The following is a 17,893-nucleotide window of genomic DNA, read 5'->3' as shown; positions in this document are numbered from 1 at the left end:
TAATTCAAGATATCTTTAATTACATTCTGACTGATCAAAATTCATTTCAAGATATCTCAAATTGCGTCAGTGGATCTGTAATTTGATGAGACATGAATCCGGAATTACGATTTCAGATATCTGAATTAAGAATGACGGAAAAGACCCTTTGTGGTGTCCAAACAGTTGCCTGCATTATTTTATATTTCCTGCACAAAATTGTCCATAAATGCCACAAATTAGAAAAAGCTCAGCAATGTTGGAAATGTGGAGAACATAAAACTTCATAAACTATAAGACTGCTAATGATATCTGCAAAAAAATCCTGTGTATTTATTTCCGACGAACCAAATTCACTTAAAAACAGCTTTGAAAAGCTAAAATTGCTGTCAATCCATTTTCAAACAACTTTTTTCATTTTTTGTGTTTTTTATTGTTTCATTAAACTTTCAAATTTCCACGTAAATCAGTGACATTTTGACTAGACCGAATGTTCATTTTATATATTTTAAATAGAAAAGTTGAATAATTCAAGATTTCTCTAATTTATTTACTTGTAAGATATCTAGAATTTAATTTCCTCTAGTCAAAACGACATTTCTCCTATCCAAAAATACATTTAAGATATCTTGAATTATGGACTAAATAGAGATATCTTTGATTTGAATTATGACTAGTCAAAACTACAATCCAGATATCTTGAATTTACTTTCTGACTAGTCATAATTAAATTGTAGAGATCTGAAATGTGTATTTCAGATAGTCAGTAATTCATTGTAAATATCTTGAATTGAAGTCTCCATACATCTCAAAGGTAAATCTGACATAATTTCTTCTAGTCAAAATATAATTAGAGATTTCTTAAATTGCTAAAACGTCTAGTCATAAAACAATTTGAGATATTTGGAATTAAAGGCTGGAAAACTGAATCTTCTTTAGCTGTTTCTCTGAACTGTGTATTATTATAAAGTTGTAGAATATTTTCTTTTTTGCATTCTTATGACATCCTTAAATGTTTAATATGCTTTATGAAAGAAAATGCGTTTGCTTGCAGTCTGTTTTGTAGCTCAGTAGATTGTTAAACTGTGAGGATGGAATGAAACCTTTCCTATCAAACAGTTTGCTGTGTTTTGCTCGAGGCTCTTTCTCCTGACTGTGTTCAGTGAGCAGAGACTCCAAATGCTGTAAAGCCTTCAAATAAATATTGACAAAGAATTGATATATTCTCCCTGGTTTTTGATCGTTTTTCCTCAGTCTGTTAAAGATCATTTCAACCCCAAACAGGATCCAATGAGGTTGAGGGCAACAGGAGATCAGATGCATCGACCAGCCTAAGTAGTTAAACTTCAGTCCACTTCCTGGGTCAGGTGTGGGCAACTCCAGGCCTCCAGGGTCTCCTGCAACTTTTAGAGTATCTCTACTTCAACACCTGAGTCAAATAATGAGGTCATTAGCAGGATTCTGGAGAACTTGCCTGCACTTAGGAGGTGATTGGCCCATTGGATCAAAGTGTGTTGGGTGATGTCTAAGAGTTGCAGGACACCGGCCCTCCAGGACCAGGACTGCTCATCATGTCCTAGTTCAGACCTGGGCATCTTACGGCCTGCGGGCCACATCCGGCCCTTTGTGAGTCCCTATCCGGCCCGCGTGAGGCCAATCATAAATTACAAAATACATTTTAAAAAGTATCTATGTCGAGTGTGCAATACAACGGTGCCGCTTTTGTTTTGAAAAGCGTTATTTGCATTACTTCCGTGGACGTATGCTCATGCATGATTGTGAGTTAAGGTCAACAGCAGCAATCACAAATTACAAAATAAATTTTAATAAACATCTATGTTGTGCGTGCAATACAACTGTTCTGCTTTTATTTTGAAAACTTATTTATGGACGTATGTCTGTGCATAACTTGTGAGTGACAAGTGATGCTTGGTTAGCCCCAAGATGTCCGCTCACGCTAAAAAAAAGAAAAGTTGATGAGGAATGCCGTGTTTTCAATAAGACATGGACTGCCAACTATTTCTTTACAGAAATTAAATGTAAAGCCGTGTGCTTAATTTGTGGTACACAGATTGCTGTGTTTAAAGATTATAATTTGAATCGCCACTACACGACGAAGCTCGAGCCGACACACCGGAACCTGTCTGATGAAGAGCGCGCGAGGAAGCCTGATGCATTGACGGTAAAACTGCAAACCCAACAAGGACTTTTTACCAAACTCCATACATTCAGAGATGCAGCCGTCAGGACAAGTTTTGTAATTTCTCACAAAATCACCAGAAAAAGTAAGGCGTTTTCTGACGGAGAATTTATTAAAGAGTGCTTATTGGACTCTGTCGCGCTGATATGCCCGGAGAAGAAAGGTGCATTTGAGAACGTGTCGCTCATCGCTGGAAACCTGGAGCTTCAGCTGAAGAACAGACTAAGTAGTTAAACTTCAGTCCACTTAGAAATACTCATAAAGCTGCAAAATCTGTTAAAAACTGTGAGCTACACTGAGGCAAGTAAAAGAGACAAGTTCAAAGACATGCCGAGAATAAAAAATCCTTCCTAAACATGAAGATATATTACTGATTTCACAAGAAAATAGAAACTGGAGGCCGCGGATACTATAGGAAATAGCGCCCCCTTCACTTCCGGAGTGCAATGGTTCCATTTCCAAATAAGGTATGTGACAGACAGCGGTGCATCCCCGCCCCTCTCCGTTCAATACCTGGTTTTTGACTTGCTGGAACTTCATGAAGCTGGAAGTTTAAAGGAATAGAACCGAAACCAGAAACTTTGGCATGTTTCTGTTCAGTTCGAGCTCATTTTACTAGCAGTGTTCCTTCATTCGGGCCACGGCTTTCAGGTAAGTTCTCTTCCTGTGCTCTCATAACTGCCCTTCATTTTAAACGAGTTTCCCTGTGGACGTGGACGCCTCTTCTCTTGCTTTTCTTTTTAAAAAGCATACAAAGTGGGTAAGAAATTACTCATTTTAACGATATTATTTGTTTCTTTTATGTCATAAATTATAAATTGTCCTGTGGTTAATGTATTGACTGACGCCATTAGGTAACAGTATTGGTGGTTTTATACTGAAGTCCGACGGAAATGCCTTTTTTTGTGAGATGGCGTAATCATTCAGGAATTACTGTTCTGCGAATGACATCATATCCAACTCTTTTTCTGGAACAGTGACGATTTAACGGTTTTATAAACAATATTCATATTAACACTGATGCTGTTCCTTGTATAGGATGAGGAAGTGTCACCTTAGCTGGTTTTGTAAAGGAAAAACTCATCTGGTGAAATGTTACGCAACTAAACTCCATTACCCAGAATGCCTTTCGACAGCCAGCCTCCAACTGTAAAGCGACTGGCGTGAAACTCAAATCCCGGGCGGGAGCTTGCCGTTTTAGTTCCAGTCGACTCCGCGCTCCGGCACAGTTTGAACGTTTTTCCACCCCCAAAAGAATCCCCATTTAAATTCCCTTTCATTTTTTTTTATCTTTGGTTACATAAAAGCGAAGTTTCCCCGGTCGTCCTTTTAGCGAAGTGAAAAATCGCGACGAGTTTAAAAGTTAAACGGCAGCAACGAAACTCGCCGAGGGAGGAGAGAACTACTCAAACAGGTCGGTTTAACTGTCTTTTTAAACTGCTTTACATGTTCACAGCTGGGGTTTCCGGCCACTTAAAGTGGTAATTTCTAAATAAAATGTTAAAGTTGTTAGTTTAAATGCTGCTATGAAGCGTTTAGCCGGTTAACTTTTTTCCCTCCCACACGATGAACCAAACGTTACATCAGCAACCATCTTGTGTCTCAAAGCAGGAGCTCACAGAGGGTCAGAAATGTCTCTAAAAACCCAAATAAAACAAAAACAAACGTGATTAAACCACAATTTATAATCTGAACTGTTTCTGCTAGCAATCCTTTTCAATTCTGAACTTTAGGTTTTACCTGTAATTAGATATAATGTTTGGTAAACTTTCACTTATTTGACACTTTTCAAATTAAATGATCACAACCATTAAAGTGTTTCCGAATTAGCTTATATTTGTCCTGAAACTTGAAAACCTTAAGAAAAACGAGACATGAAGAATGTTGATTAGGAAGAAACCAACAGATGACTAATTTCTGTCCTCCATTAGGTTGATGGCATTATTTAAAAATAAGAACATGTGATACTCTACACCAATTGTTTTATTTCCTCCATTCATCTGCCCTGAGAAGAGGGTTTTTATTTTATTTGTTATAAAACAGTGTTCAGTCTTAAAGTGTTTGATTTGATTGTTTTTCAATTTTTCTAAGCAAAAAGCAAATAAAATCAGAAAACCCAAATTTAGTATATTTGGGTTTTTGGGTATATTCTTATTGTCCTGTGGTTAATGTATTGACTGACGCCATTAGGTAACAGAATTTATAAAAAATTTAAAGCTTTTCCCATCGATTTTATGTTAAGGAAATGATATTTCTGATCTTAAATGGCAAATTCAGAATCTTTTTTTGATCCCTTTCAGTTTCTGTTAGTGGATTAAGTTTTCCTGACACCAGAAACAAAACAAAAAACAGCTTTACTTCAGAATCCCAAAGGCATTTTCAGCTCAAACACCCAAAATATCACAAAAGCTGATGGAAAAATCTGAATACATTTAGTCTAGAAAACCAAGAAATGCTAACATGGAAAATTAGCATGTTATAAAAAGGGTGTAATGATAAAAAAAAGCAAATTTTTGTTTTCACAATTGGAGACAAATGAATATTTTCTGAAAACCTGTATTCAGTTGCGTCCTCAGGTGCTGGTGTCCCACATGTTTTCCAGGTTCGACAGGCCTGGCTCAATTAAAGGCTCCTGCACATTTTAACCATTTGAAAACATGCTAGGGACCGGTTCTGTTGGACTGGATTTCAACAGCCCTGCTGTCATCAGAAACTCCAGTCCAGGTTTAACAGTTTATTTAGACACAGACCTGCAGCTTTTGTCAAAGTGAGATCTCTTGTTTTACAAACCAGCTTTGTTGCTCTTCTTGAAAGAAACTAAAATTTTTGGCAGATTTGATGTTGTGATCATGTTATTCATAGGTGTAATTGATCATTTAAACATTCGTCAGATAATTTGGTAATCAGGTAATCAAACCAAAAAGACAGTTTGTTAATTATAAACCAAAACAGGTCATGTGATATATTTCTATATTTATAGCTCCATTGAAATTAAAAACACTTTAATCTGCAAATGTGTTTTAGCCAAAACTCCTCATGTGTAAAGTTTTAATAAGTTGAGAAGCTGTCTTGTTGAATTTTAGGAAAGATGTTTTTTGTGTAAATAAGCTGAAGTAGTAAAATGAAAATTACGATAGTTGGAAATATTATCATTAACCACAATAACTTCTGGGACAAATTAGGCCTGAAGTGATCGCGGTGAATTTCTTATTGTGTCAGGTCTAGTTGGATCTTGAACCGTTTCTGCTTTCCTCCGCAGCGTGAAGATGATTCTGAAAGGTCAGAAACGGAAACTGGACCCGGAGGACGTGGAGGCGTCGGACCGCAGCAGCCCGACGTGGGAGAGCCAGCGGCAGTTCGTCTTCTCCATGTCACTGAACAAGTACCAGCGCGGCCAGGAGCTGCCGGAGCCCAGCCTGCGCCGCTCGGTTCTGATCGCCAACACGCTGCGCCAGATCGCTCTGGAGAAACACGGCGAGTCGCCACCGGACTCTGCCTTAATGTCCGGAGAACCTGTGGCTCCGCCCACAAACCGCGGCCCATCAGAGGACGAGGACTGGGGGTCAGCGGAGTCCGACTTCTCCCTTTCAGCCGCCATTTCCTCCATCCTCACTGCGCTGGACTCCACCATTGACGGCGGCCCGCAGGCAGCTCTGCGGACGCCTCTCCGGGCCCTGGAGAACCTCCCAGAGAGCGCCGGCGACGCGGCGAAACCCGGCTATGTGAACGACGTCAATATGGCGGATCTGTTCCAGGAAGTAGACGCGTCCCTGCTGGGAAGAGTCGGCTCCCCGGCCGAAGAGGAGCTGATCTGCTACCTGCCGCCGTTCTCCTCCGCCTCCTCCAACTTCAGGTGTTTGCCTTCGTTCTCCTCCTTCAGTCCGCTCTCGTCCTCTTCCTCGCCTGACTCCGCCTCCTTCTCTGGTCCTAATCAAAACAGGGAAGCGTTTGAGCTGGAGCACCTGATGGAGATCTTGGTGGAGTCTTGACGGCTTTCTCTAAAATAAACAACAAAAAAACTATCATAAGTCAGTGGACTGAATTCAGATGAAAAGAAATGCTTATTTTTTTACATTTTCTACACGAACTCAAAGAATAGTGCATTATGGGGTTTAGAAAGTCAGGAATGCAAATGAAACGTAAAAACAGGGCAGGAGGAACTTCAGCAGCTTTTGGTTTAAAAATAAAACGCAGTCACAGTAAAATCTGTTTGCAGAAGGAGCCGCTGCAGGTTTACGTCTCTAAAGCCTGAGCAGTTCCAGGGCCGGACCAGAAGGTGGCGCCAGATGTCGGTTCTGATCATGTGGCTGAAACACTAACATTACGGCTCGGATCTTCTGTGAAGAAGTCGGGAAGTTTTGTGTTTTGGGAATATTTCAGCTGTTTTTTCCTAAACATGTCAGGCGTCTGTTACATTCAGTTCCTGTAGGAGTTCAACTTGAAGTTGTTTTGTCTTTTCAAAGTCTTTTTAATTCAAAGAGCAATCACAGCACTGTATTTAACACACTGCTTCCTCATTGGATGATGGTCGGCGCCCAGCAGCAAAGTTTCAGCCATATTGGCTCTGAGAATCCAAGCGGTGCCGACAGGTTTTTATATGGTTTACATTACATATTTGCACTTTTGTCAATAACACACATTTGCCTCAACCATGTTAGTATTTTCAATTGGCAGTGTCGAAACAAAAAGTCCTGTTTTTGTTCTTCAATGTTCTGTTATCGTTGGGCATTTCATATTTAATTGTTGAGCATTTAAATGGTTTGAAGAAACAGGAACGTCTGAAGTTTTAGCTGTTCTGCAGACTATAAACAGTTTTTGTTGCAAACAAAATGTTTCATTTAAAGTTGTATCATATGGACAAATCACTAATAATGTATTAATGTACCACCTTATAAACTTTTTAAAATTTTGATGTACTTTCAATTTTGTTTTTATTTGTGCTTTTATTGTTTTATAGCCCTTTAGTTTTAGAAATACAGACGTTCTTAATAAAATGTCTGAGTGCAAATTGTGATTTTTAAACATTTAGCAGTTGGAAGCAACTTCAAACCGTTTTAAATGAGATTCTTGTTGGAGTAGGGGACATGATCCTTTAACGCTGATAACACAGCATCCAAAACTAGAGGTTATGATTATCCAGACAGTTGAAAAATAGTTTACAAAGTTGCTCCAATTTGCTGCAACCACAGCAGCGCGATTCCAAGACTAAATCTGCATTTATAAAACTGATTGTAGCTACATTTCTAAATCCTGTTACCAGACATTATGCGTCAGACATTAGGTCTCATTTAGCCCTAGATTTGCCATTCATCCTGGTATCTTCCAGTTTTCTTAAAGGTTTCAGTTTCCATGGCAGAGAATTGATGTGAAGTTCCTCCATTACAGTAAACAGTTCCTGCTCAGGGGTTCAGTGGTTAAAGCACGACTTGCTGTTGAAACGTTGTGGTTCAGGGCGTCGCTTCCTCCTGTCCCACCTGCGATGCAGCTGGTGAGGAATCTGCATGAATCATGACGTTTGTGCAGCACAGCAGAAATGATACGTTGCTGCAGATAGAAGAACCAGGCGGGTGGTGAGTTTCACCTCCACTTCAATAAAACAATCTTTGTGCTCCGCTGGTCATGAGACGACGATGGCATGGAAACGACTGCTTCTTGTGTCAGACCCAGTTTCACGGTCCAGTAATGTCATTCTGCAAAGCCGCAAGGCTTTTAATCAAAGATCCTTTTCAATCCATTTTTATCCTCAGTGCAGCAAACAAGAAACTTCTGGAGAATCAGGCCATTTTCAAAGAGCCGACAGGATCTCGTTCCTTTGGTTCCAAAGTCTCTTTCCGTCAGTCGCTTGAATCCAAGGTTTCGTTCCTTCGGTCGTTTGGATCCAACCTTTCACATTTTAGTAACAGTATGAATGGCAAAAATAAAAAAGTTGAGAATCAAGACCTGTTGTTTGAACATAATCCTCTGCATCCGATTCAGCAACGCGTCTTCCGTCCTGCAGAACTGTTCAATCGAGACAATAAAACGTCAATGTTAGTCTGCTACTAAAACATGACAAGGATCCTCATTTTCAAGTTCATTCAGAAAGTATTTAACAGACTAGACAGGAGCAGACTTAAGGAAAAACACATTTATTTAAATATGACTAAGGCACAAGCTAAATTATTACAAAACAGTCATTATTTCAGCACCACAACATCTGCATTGATTTCACTTATTAAAGTGCATTTCAAGTATTTAAACTGAATTATACCGAACCAGCCATGGATGACTTCAGCCTCTTCATTCCCTGTGTTGAAACCTTTTGCAACAGTTTTGAATGAATCCCACGAACATGAATTACAACAAGACGCAAACAGTAACAGCGCCCCCTTCTGTTTTCTACCACCATGTACTGGGACCATTGTAAAAAAAAAAAAAAAAATTAATTTCTGGCAAAAATAACCCAAATTTTGAGATTGATATCAAATTTTCTGGAAAAAAAAACGGACATTTAAATCTGAAAAGTCGAATTTAAATATTTCTGAGCTGAAACTGATAATTTGTTAGAATAACTCAAATTTTGAGGTCTCAGAAAAATTTCATCTTCAGCAGCTCAAATTTCCAAAATGAGTTCTTTCTCACGAACGCTCGACTTCAAACTCAAATGTTCAAGTTTTCTAAAAGAAATTTGGAGATTAATCTCAAAATGTAATATTTGGTTTTGGCAGAAATTCCCTTCCACCCCCATCTACAGAGCAACCATCATAGCATGTTGGTTGCACTGAAGATCTGACGCTCCAGTCACATGATGAGCAATCCGGCATTCATTTAGTCCAAAGGTCAAACGGACGGCCGTCGGTTCCAGGGATCCGGATGTACGTGATGCTAAAATAAAAACGTTACTCGTTAGTTCTGTATTAGAAATCCAAACTTGACAAAAACGTGAACAAATGGACCAAACAGAGTTAGTTAAAAAGCTGCAGACCGACCCAAGTCTTGTGCCCATTTAGACTGTAAACATCAACACCAGTGTTGAAGACGTATAAACAGCTTCCTGTGCTTTTTACCAAGTGTTTCTGTTCCAACTTTGGCTTTAACACTTCAAATCCACCAACAGGCTGAACCATAAAGCTCATGTCAATTCCTCTGGAAGGAAATTAAAACAAGAGTTCAGATTCAGCCCAGCAGTTCTCCAGAGGTAAATCCTTTCCCCCCGCCGCCGCCTCAGCCTTTGTTGATGGAGTTGTACGACGGTTGGGATCCCGGATCCAGAGGTTTGGTGGCGGCCTTGTGTTTCGGGCGAGGCAGAGTCGGGTCGTTGCTGATGATCGGCTCCGTGTCGCCGTCCAGCAGAGACGCCTCGCAGCGCGGCAGCTGGAAGAACGTGGTCAGGCCGTGGACGTCGGCCATCTTGTGGAAGGTCCGCAGTAGGAGGTACATCATCATCAGACCAATGAACAGGTAGACTGGAAAACCCAAAACAGAAAAAGTCTTCACTGGGTCTCACCTGAAAAAATCTGATATTACTGGCCAAAATATGTTGTTTAAAGGGGCAGTGTTGTGTTTTTATAGCAAAATAAATTGCCTTCAGTTATAAAATAATGTTCATCAAATATGACTTAAGAAATTTGGCTTTGTAATTTAACGCTTTGAAATTGGGCCTCTGTCTCTTTAAGAAGCTCCTGCTCTTTCTGAAACTCCACCTACAGGAAGTCATCCCAACATGGCTCCCATATTAACCCTTTAACAACATTCTTACCAGCGTTTCACTGAGCAGCAGCTTCTATAAGCAGCTCAGCAGTTCGACTAGGCGCTTGCTAATTGCTGCTGGCTAGTCTGAAGGAGCCGAGTGGGGGAGCCCCTGTGGAGGGGGTTGCTCTGTGAGGCAGAAGCTTGGAAACTGCAGCTCAGAGGAGGAGGTTTGTGCTTGAAGGCGGGGCTAGGGCCAACCAGGCATTTTGCACAGCTCAGTGGTTGCCATGGAAACATGTTAGCCTAACGCTAGCGGGAGAAACGGCTCATGGCGTTTTACCAACGACAAAGAAGAAATCCTACAACCGCTAAAATCTGGCGCACATTCCATAAAAAAGTTGCTCTCAGTGCCTTTGTCTCATTTGCTTCAGTGGTTTTTCGGTACAGCGCCCCCACAGGCCAGGAGGGGAACAGCTTATTCAAAGTATTTGCTTCGTTTGACTGGGTGTAGTAGCAATTAAAACGTCAACTTAATTTGTCATGTTCTTGAGAAATTAAGTGCATGTTTAAAAACTTTCTATTAAAATCTAGAATCTTAGGAAACACTCCAAACTCTTAAAAAAAAAATCTCAATTGGTCCTTTTTACTAGTTTTAAACAGATTTGCTTTAACAGCATACATATATCCTGCTCTCATTTTTTTCCTCCCTAAAAGAAGAAAAGAGTTTTTCCTCCATCACTCCATCTTCCTGGAAAACAGGGGAGGATTAAATTACTCAGAAACCGAAGAATCAATCTACTTTGTTGTAAAGGATTCCAGAAACGATACAGCAGCTGATAAGTTTCAGCACTTTGACTGTTCAAACTCCACGACTCGTCCTAAAAATATTTACTCAGCAGCAAAACCCAAACAGCCGTTCAGGAGTTTTAAAATTCCTCCCAGACTGAAGCAAAAGTGTCTCAGAAATCAGGTCGTTTTGCAGCTCAAACGATGCGAAAGTGGAACCAACAGCAGGTAAATACATTTTAACTCCAGTGGCTAAAGGAAACCGTCATGGCCTCCAGAGCAGCAGGTCACATTCTGCACTTTCTAATCCTGTTCAAAGTTAATCTGGCTTCACTTTTTCTGATGTTGCGTAATCCCGCCGGTCTGTCTGTCGGAACCAGCGCCGCCGCTGCGTGCGAAGCGCTCGGCTTCCCGCCAAAACATGACGGAGGAAAACGTTGGTCCTGAGCAGCTGATGCAGGAAAACACAGGAAGGTTCACAGGAAGTTCGGAGAGTTTCACACCGAAAAAAGTCATGGATTCATTTTCTGAAGAAACGAACGAGTGAAAGGAGAGAATAGAGATTCATTAATCGCACCACTTCATATTGCATTTATATTGAATTTTAATTTTTATGTTGGTACGTTTTGAACCGTCATACAACTTTATTTTCATGACTCGGTTCTTTATTATTTTTCCACCTGAACATTACTTTTGTTTGGCATCATAAAAGAAAAACCGATTCCTAAAGTTGTTCTGTTTTGCCTCTCTAGAGTTAAAAAAATAAGTTGACATTTTTTAAGGAAGGCACATAAACCTGCATCAACAGTTTCTTCTTAAAATTGAGGGGGGGAAAAATCCAAACTGCTTAATTTTAAACGGCTTCTGATGAAAACAAAACGTTTACGAGGAGGAATGAAGTAACGTCAGGGGAACTGGCAGTGAGAGCAACAGTCAGATTAAAGTTTCAGCGAACAGGAAGTGACCGTCCGACCCTGATGAGCGGCTGAGGGGAAGGAGAAGCACAAAGGCGCCACTTCTCACCTCTGAGGTCAGAACGAAGCCCATCTGCAGCAGCCAGCTTCACACCGAGGCTCAAAGCAATAAACGGCTGCTAAACATAGCCGTCGGTCTTCAACGTCCACGACTCGCTCTGGGGATTTTCCACCAAACCGCTGATGAACTGGAGCCTTCAGGTTAAAAGCTGCAGCTCCGGTCGGTAAACGGAGCAACAGAATCCTCAGTGAACTCAAACCTCATGTCTCCGGATGAGCGCAGGTTAGCAGGAAGCTAACGACACAACGAGCATTTATGACCATTTCCACCATAAAATCCAGAAAATGTTCAGGAAACAAACTAAACCGTCTGGATTGATGTTTGTATCACTTTCTGCTTCATTTGTTCAGTAAAAGCGCCATTAAATCTGGGAATATATTTACAGTGAGCTGTTCAGCATTATTCCCAGGGGGGTTACTGTGGAAACCATTTTAAATTTTTCACTGGGTTTTAAATTTAAAACTTCCAAACTTCTGCTCCGTTTGTTGACCCTGAGCTCAGTGAACAGCATGAAGCTCCTCCTCCAGGATGAGGCGGCGCCTCCAAACCAAACCGTCTGAAACTTCCTCCCACACTGCAAACAAAAACTCACCAGGTAATTAACACCGGTTTGGTTTTTTAAGTGTGAACATCTCAGTACACTGGAAATAAGACTAAAGTAACTTATAAGTAACTTTTAACCAAGAAATAAGTTTGTTTGTTTGTCGTCAATAAATCCTCAATATAAAAGTTCCAGTTCTGCTAGGAGGCGACTTCATTTCTCCCAGGTTAGAAGTGAAATAATCTGCAGTGGGACTGGACTGGGTTGCTAGACAACAGCTTTAAAAGAAGTGATTGATGTTGCTAAACATGAGATTATTTTGTGACTAGAGCTAAACAGTCGAACTCACCCATGACGGCCACCTGGTACAGCGCTCTGTACGGCTGGCCGGGCCGCGCCGCCGGGACAAAGTCCCCCAGCCCGATGGTGCACAGCGATATGAAGCAGAAGTAGACGCTGTCCAGGAACGTCCAGGACGCCTCCAGCGCGCTGAAGGCGGCGGCCGGCGCCAGGAAGCAGCACAGCACCACCGCCAGCAGGAGCAGCAGGAAGTGGACGACGGTGGCCGGCCGCGGCTCGAGGCCGGCGCGCCGCAGGAGGCCGACCGGCGCCAGGACCAGAGGCTGCATGATCCTCTGGACGCAGGCGGTCAGCACCAGCATGGTGAAGGGAACGCCTATCAGCGCGTAGACGATGGAGAACGCTTTCCCGGCGTCAGAGAGGGGCGCGGGGTGGCCGTAACCTGCAGGGACACCAACCGCAGCGGCTGCTTACGTTCACTGGACCAACAGCTGAACACCCCGACTTATTTTTACAACAACAATGTTGAGCACATCCACTTTCACCTGAAACATGTAACCAGTTACATTTACATGTTCTTCATTATGCACTTTTAGGACAATTTTAATATTCTGCACTTTGAGTAATTACATTATGAATCATTTCCATTCCTACATGAGGAAAGTTCCTGATTTTCTACCCACTGAATGGAAAAAAAATTCACCAAGAAAGGGAAAGAAATACCCAAGTGAATTGTATAAACAATATTTATATTGTCTATAAGTTGGATATGAACGAGGCCAGAGCTGGTGGCTTGTTGTTGTTGTCATACCAACTGCCTACCAAGATGGCTCCCAGAAGTTTGACGTCACGTGACAATTATGCATTTCGAAGTCAGGATTAGAGCCCAGACCTCCAGCTGTTCTGCAGGTCAGAGGTCGTGTCCTTACGCTCAACGTGCGGATGACAGTAAAACTGCAGAGTCGCTTTTAGCTGCACATTAGTGCAAACTGACTGCACATTTCTCCTCTACATCCAGAGTCCATGGCAACCGGCAGAAACAGGAGAATCATAACGGAAAAACAAAAATCACGCGGCCGCCGTCTGATCACCGCGGGTCGCTGTGACTCCGCTTTTGTTCTCGTCTTCATTTAAAACGCATAAGACGAAAACGTAGAACTGGGCGGACAAAGACCGTCTCTGTTCTGCTTCATGCATGAATTTGCATTTCCTCAGTGAGCATGTGAGCGTTCTACAGCGGCGCGTCTGTGACAGCGACTATCTCAGCTGCACTTCACAGAGATAACGCTGCGTTTTGCAACGAAGAGCAAAACATACGGCGGCGTCTCTGACTTCACAAAGCACAGGAAGCTGAAACAGGAACTACTTTAGTCAGTAATGAGATATTTCAGCTTCCATCCAGCAGATGATTCAATATTTCACAAGCAGATACAAGAACTGAACTTCTTTTTTTTAAATCACAAAACAATTTAAAAATGAACAAAAATGTTAAGTTAGCCACTGAAAATTTTAATTTAAAACAGAAGCTAAAAATGTTAATAAAAACCTTAAAAAAAGGTTGACACTGAAAATACAAAAGCAAAGAAATAGTCAGCAACTGAAATAAATTCATGAAATTTTTTTTTAATTTCAAACATTAAAAACTAAAAAAAATTATTTTTAAAAAGTTGCCACTGACAAATAGAATAAAATAAAAAAAAGTTAAACAGAAGCTAAAAATAAAGTTAGCCACTGAAAAAAATTAAAAATGTAAGTAATAAAGAAAATGTGTTAGTTGATAATTGTTTTTAAATAATTGAAATAATGTCAAACTTTTCTCTTATCCAGTTTCACTGAACATCTTTAAAATCATTTTTAATCAGTTATGAGTCAAAACTGGAATAAACTTTAAACTGCTGCTGCGCAGTTACCCTGCAGCTTGTTGCTAGGTAACCAAAGTTGGGTGGAGGGAACTTCAGACTTTTACCCAGCAAGTTGTTGCTAGGTAAAACTTTTATACATTTACTGAACCAAACAGATGTTACAGCCACTTAACGTTACATGTTGGGTAAAATTATTAGTTTTTTTCATAGATTAATGCTGAAATATTCAGAGGTGAATCACTGAAGGCGTTCACTCCAGTTTCTCTGCAGTTACAGATAAATTTCCATCAGTTTATTTTCAGAATGAAACTTTCGTTTGGAGGGTTTTTTACAGCTGAAACTTGTTTCTAAATTGTTTACAAAGGGGGTCGGTTGCTTTCTGTCCCGGCAGCACGGAAGCAAAAATATCGAACTATTCTGCAGCCCATCTTATCAGCAGCTGCCTCAACTTCCTGTGGAAACAGGAAGTGCATTGAAAACCAGGGCCAAAAGTCCTGAAACACAAATGAAGTCAGCCGGGTTTTTTTTACCCGTTTTCTAAATGCATCGTGTTCAGGAAACTCTTAACACTATGTGAGATTAAATTTAACACTATGAGTAACTGTGAGTTGCATTAATTCAAGTTCAGCTCATAGTTTCAGTTATGAAGTGAAAGTATAAACAAAAAGAAACAAATACAAAAAAAAAACAAACAAAAAAAGTACATTTCTACCAAAAAAAAGAAATTCAATAAAAAATCTAAAATTTTTTATCAATACCAAAAAATTTTTAGAAATAAAAAAATTTGATGGCAAATGTCAAAAATTCATAACTGAGATTTTGATTGATATCAGTATTTTTCTAGGAAAAAAATTTTCAGAGTTTCAAGAGTCAGGAATTTTAAATTCCTTAAACTGAAAGTTTTCTTCTAAAAAAAAAAAAAAGAGTTCTTTTTTCTAATGGATTTTCAACTTTTCCAACTCAAATTTCCATTTTTTTTTCTAAATTGATCATTCTCAAAGTATCTGAGTGTTAAATTGTACGCTGAGCTGGAAGCTAAAGAGTGACCCATATCTGACCTCATCTTCAAAACAAAAGTGTTCAACCTCAATATTTGAGACGTTTCACTTTAAAAATCCGAGCCAGAAAGTCAAATTTACCTTTAAATTTGCTCTACAGCTCAAAAATCAAACCTTTGAAGAACATTGTAAATATTCTGCTAATGTTGAAAGAACTATTTCCCCAACCGTGTTGTTTCTATTAAACAACAAAATCACAAGTAATTAAAAAAAAAAACAATCCTCCAACTGCTTCCTGTCATCTTCTTTGCCGTTTCTGCCAGTAGAAGCTTCCTGTTCATGATCAAAATTTCCATCACAGTTTTCCAAAATAAACAAGTTTTTCAATTTGCTGAATTTTATGGTTAAAATAAAAGCTAAAAACTGAGATTTGATACAACTTCATCAATTTAATGAGCCCTTTGGACCAAAGTTTAAAACTTTATGTCAAAAAGACACCAAGTGTTTCCATTTTTGTCACTTTCCCTGCAATCTAAGGAAGCCCTCTCTTAAATGAGATATTGACTTTCTAAACTGGAGCTAAATTGCCCCAATTAAGACAATAAACTTTATAAAATACTGGAATTAAACACTAAAAAAAAAGCCAATCATGCCTTAAATTGCAACCAATTAGAACAAAAACAAAAACTTTGGTCTGTGTTGCACCAAATATCATCTCTGCTGTGTTTCATGAGTCCAGGCTGAAAAACGTGACATGAAATTACTGCGTTTAGTTACAAATATCAGGACACGTGGCAAAAAAAAAGACCTAAAACTGCACTGCAAAAACAGATGATCCAACTTAAACATTTAATGTTTACCCAAGTAAACATGTTGATAAAAGTTGTCATTTGAAACAAACTTAATTTGACAGGTTAAATTAACTCATTATATCCGCCGTTTGTCTTGCGTCACGCGTAAAACCCGCAGAGTTTTGCGGACTCACCCACGGTGGTGACCAGCGTGTTGGCGAAGAACATGGAGGAGGCCAGGTCCCAGTTGGACCTGGCGGAGGAGTTCTTGAGGACGGACACGCCGTGCTTGTTGGCGGCCAGGACTCTGCTGAGGAACAGCTCCAGGGTGGCGGCGCTGACGCAGCTCTGGTTCAGGAAGGCTTCCTTCAGCCGCTGCGTGTCCAGGCGCAGCTCGTCCTCCGCCGGCCGCTCGATGCTGGAGAAAACCAGCGCGCCGAACAGCAGGTAGATGATGTAGAAGAGCACGAAGCCGCACAGCAGCAGCCACGACTTGCTGGCGGAGGGCATGGCGGGAGGGCGGCGGATCCGCTCGGACTGCTTCCCCTCTGCGCCGCGCGGAGGCTGAAGCCTTCAGGGGGCAGCCTGATTGGTCCAACGCCTCCCACCGGCGGGGAGGGGGCGGGGCCAACATGGCGGCTGCACAGGTGCGTCCTGATGGCGATCCTAAAGTAATGAAACAGCTCATTATGACAGCAGCGCGTTCTGCTCATTGCAAATAGGAAACTAAAAAGAGAAGGACATTGCTGCCAAAAACAGCAAGACATTCTGAGATTTCTAAGTTTGTTGAAAATTTGCCAGAAAACTAAACTTAAATTTTTTTTCTATCTTCTAGAAAAAAAAAAAAAACAGGGAAATTTATGGAGTTAAAAAGAAAAAAAGTCAGAATTTTTTTCTAGAATAATTTTGAATATTCAACCTTTGAAATCATTTTTTTTTTCTAAAAATGTTCTGAGTGTTTTGTATCAAATTTTAAACAACTTAGAAAATCAGATTTTGTTTTTCACATATTAAAATTTTCAATGTCAGATTTTTTCAAGTTTTTATTCCAAATCTCTGAGATGAATCTAAAAATTTTCAGAGTTTTATTCAGCATAATTTTATTCCACTTTTTCTTTTCTATCTTTTCTATGGACTTTTTGAGAATTTGGACAGTTTTGGAACAAAATATCAAAGTTTGTACAAACTCTAGCTGGAGCTACAGAAAAACTGAAAAGAAAAAGAATCAATGTAACTTTTTCAGCTTCAAAAATATGTTTTAATTTCAAATAAATGTTTTTATATTTTATTTTTAACCAAGTTTATGGCCCCAATTTAGCTCCATAGTTTGTTTACTTTTCTCCTCCATCTGTTTTAAAAGTTTTGATTTCGCCTTTCAGTTTTTTTTTTGTAGTTTAAAAGTAATTTTTCAGTTCCTTATTTTTCCCTCTTCTACAAACTTTTGGCCCTGATTTATCTCCATAGAGAAACAAAACTTTGCCACCACGCTCTGTTAATTTCTCCTGCCAGAAATCTCTGCTGTTGGCCTGAAAAAGTTTAAAAAGTGACTCGTGGAGTGAATGTGAGGTCAGGGCAGCTTGTTTTCTGCAGGGAATCTTTTATCAAGATGGCGACTCTGACTGAGCAAAGAAACGTTTCACAAAGGGCTTCATTGATCAGAGATGCTGCCAACAATCACTGGAGATAAATAAATCTGTTTGAGTAGTTTCAGACAGTCTAATTGCACCAGA

The 17,893-nt window shown here is 40.1% G+C and overlaps 2 protein-coding genes across 2 annotated transcripts; one reads left to right on the top strand and one right to left on the bottom strand.

Moving 5' to 3' along the window:
• Window positions 1–3,185: 3,185 nt before the first annotated feature.
• Window positions 3,186–7,089, top strand: sertad3 (SERTA domain containing 3). The gene is made up of 2 exons (XM_055027776.1): window positions 3,186–3,593; window positions 5,439–7,089. The coding sequence occupies exon 2, from the start codon at window positions 5,446–5,448 to the stop codon at window positions 6,166–6,168; it is 723 nt and encodes a 240-aa protein (XP_054883751.1). The 5' UTR covers window positions 3,186–3,593; window positions 5,439–5,445; the 3' UTR covers window positions 6,169–7,089.
• Window positions 7,090–8,291: 1,202 nt separating this feature from the next.
• Window positions 8,292–16,692, bottom strand: kcnk6 (potassium channel, subfamily K, member 6). Its single transcript, XM_055029000.1, has 3 exons — window positions 16,358–16,692; window positions 12,562–12,954; window positions 8,292–9,624 (listed from the first exon to the last, which is right to left on the bottom strand). The coding sequence occupies exons 1-3, from the start codon at window positions 16,671–16,673 to the stop codon at window positions 9,383–9,385; spliced, it is 951 nt and encodes a 316-aa protein (XP_054884975.1). The 5' UTR covers window positions 16,674–16,692; the 3' UTR covers window positions 8,292–9,382.
• Between the last annotated feature and the right edge of the window lie 1,201 nt (window positions 16,693–17,893).

This window comes from Poeciliopsis prolifica, unplaced genomic scaffold (assembly GCF_027474105.1).
Source record: "Poeciliopsis prolifica strain line A6 unplaced genomic scaffold, Auburn_PproV2 SCAFFOLD004, whole genome shotgun sequence".
In the NCBI taxonomy this organism is placed as follows: domain Eukaryota; kingdom Metazoa; phylum Chordata; class Actinopteri; order Cyprinodontiformes; family Poeciliidae; genus Poeciliopsis; species Poeciliopsis prolifica.
Note: the sequence above shows the minus strand (reverse complement) of the source record. Positions and strands in the feature narration are given on the sequence as shown.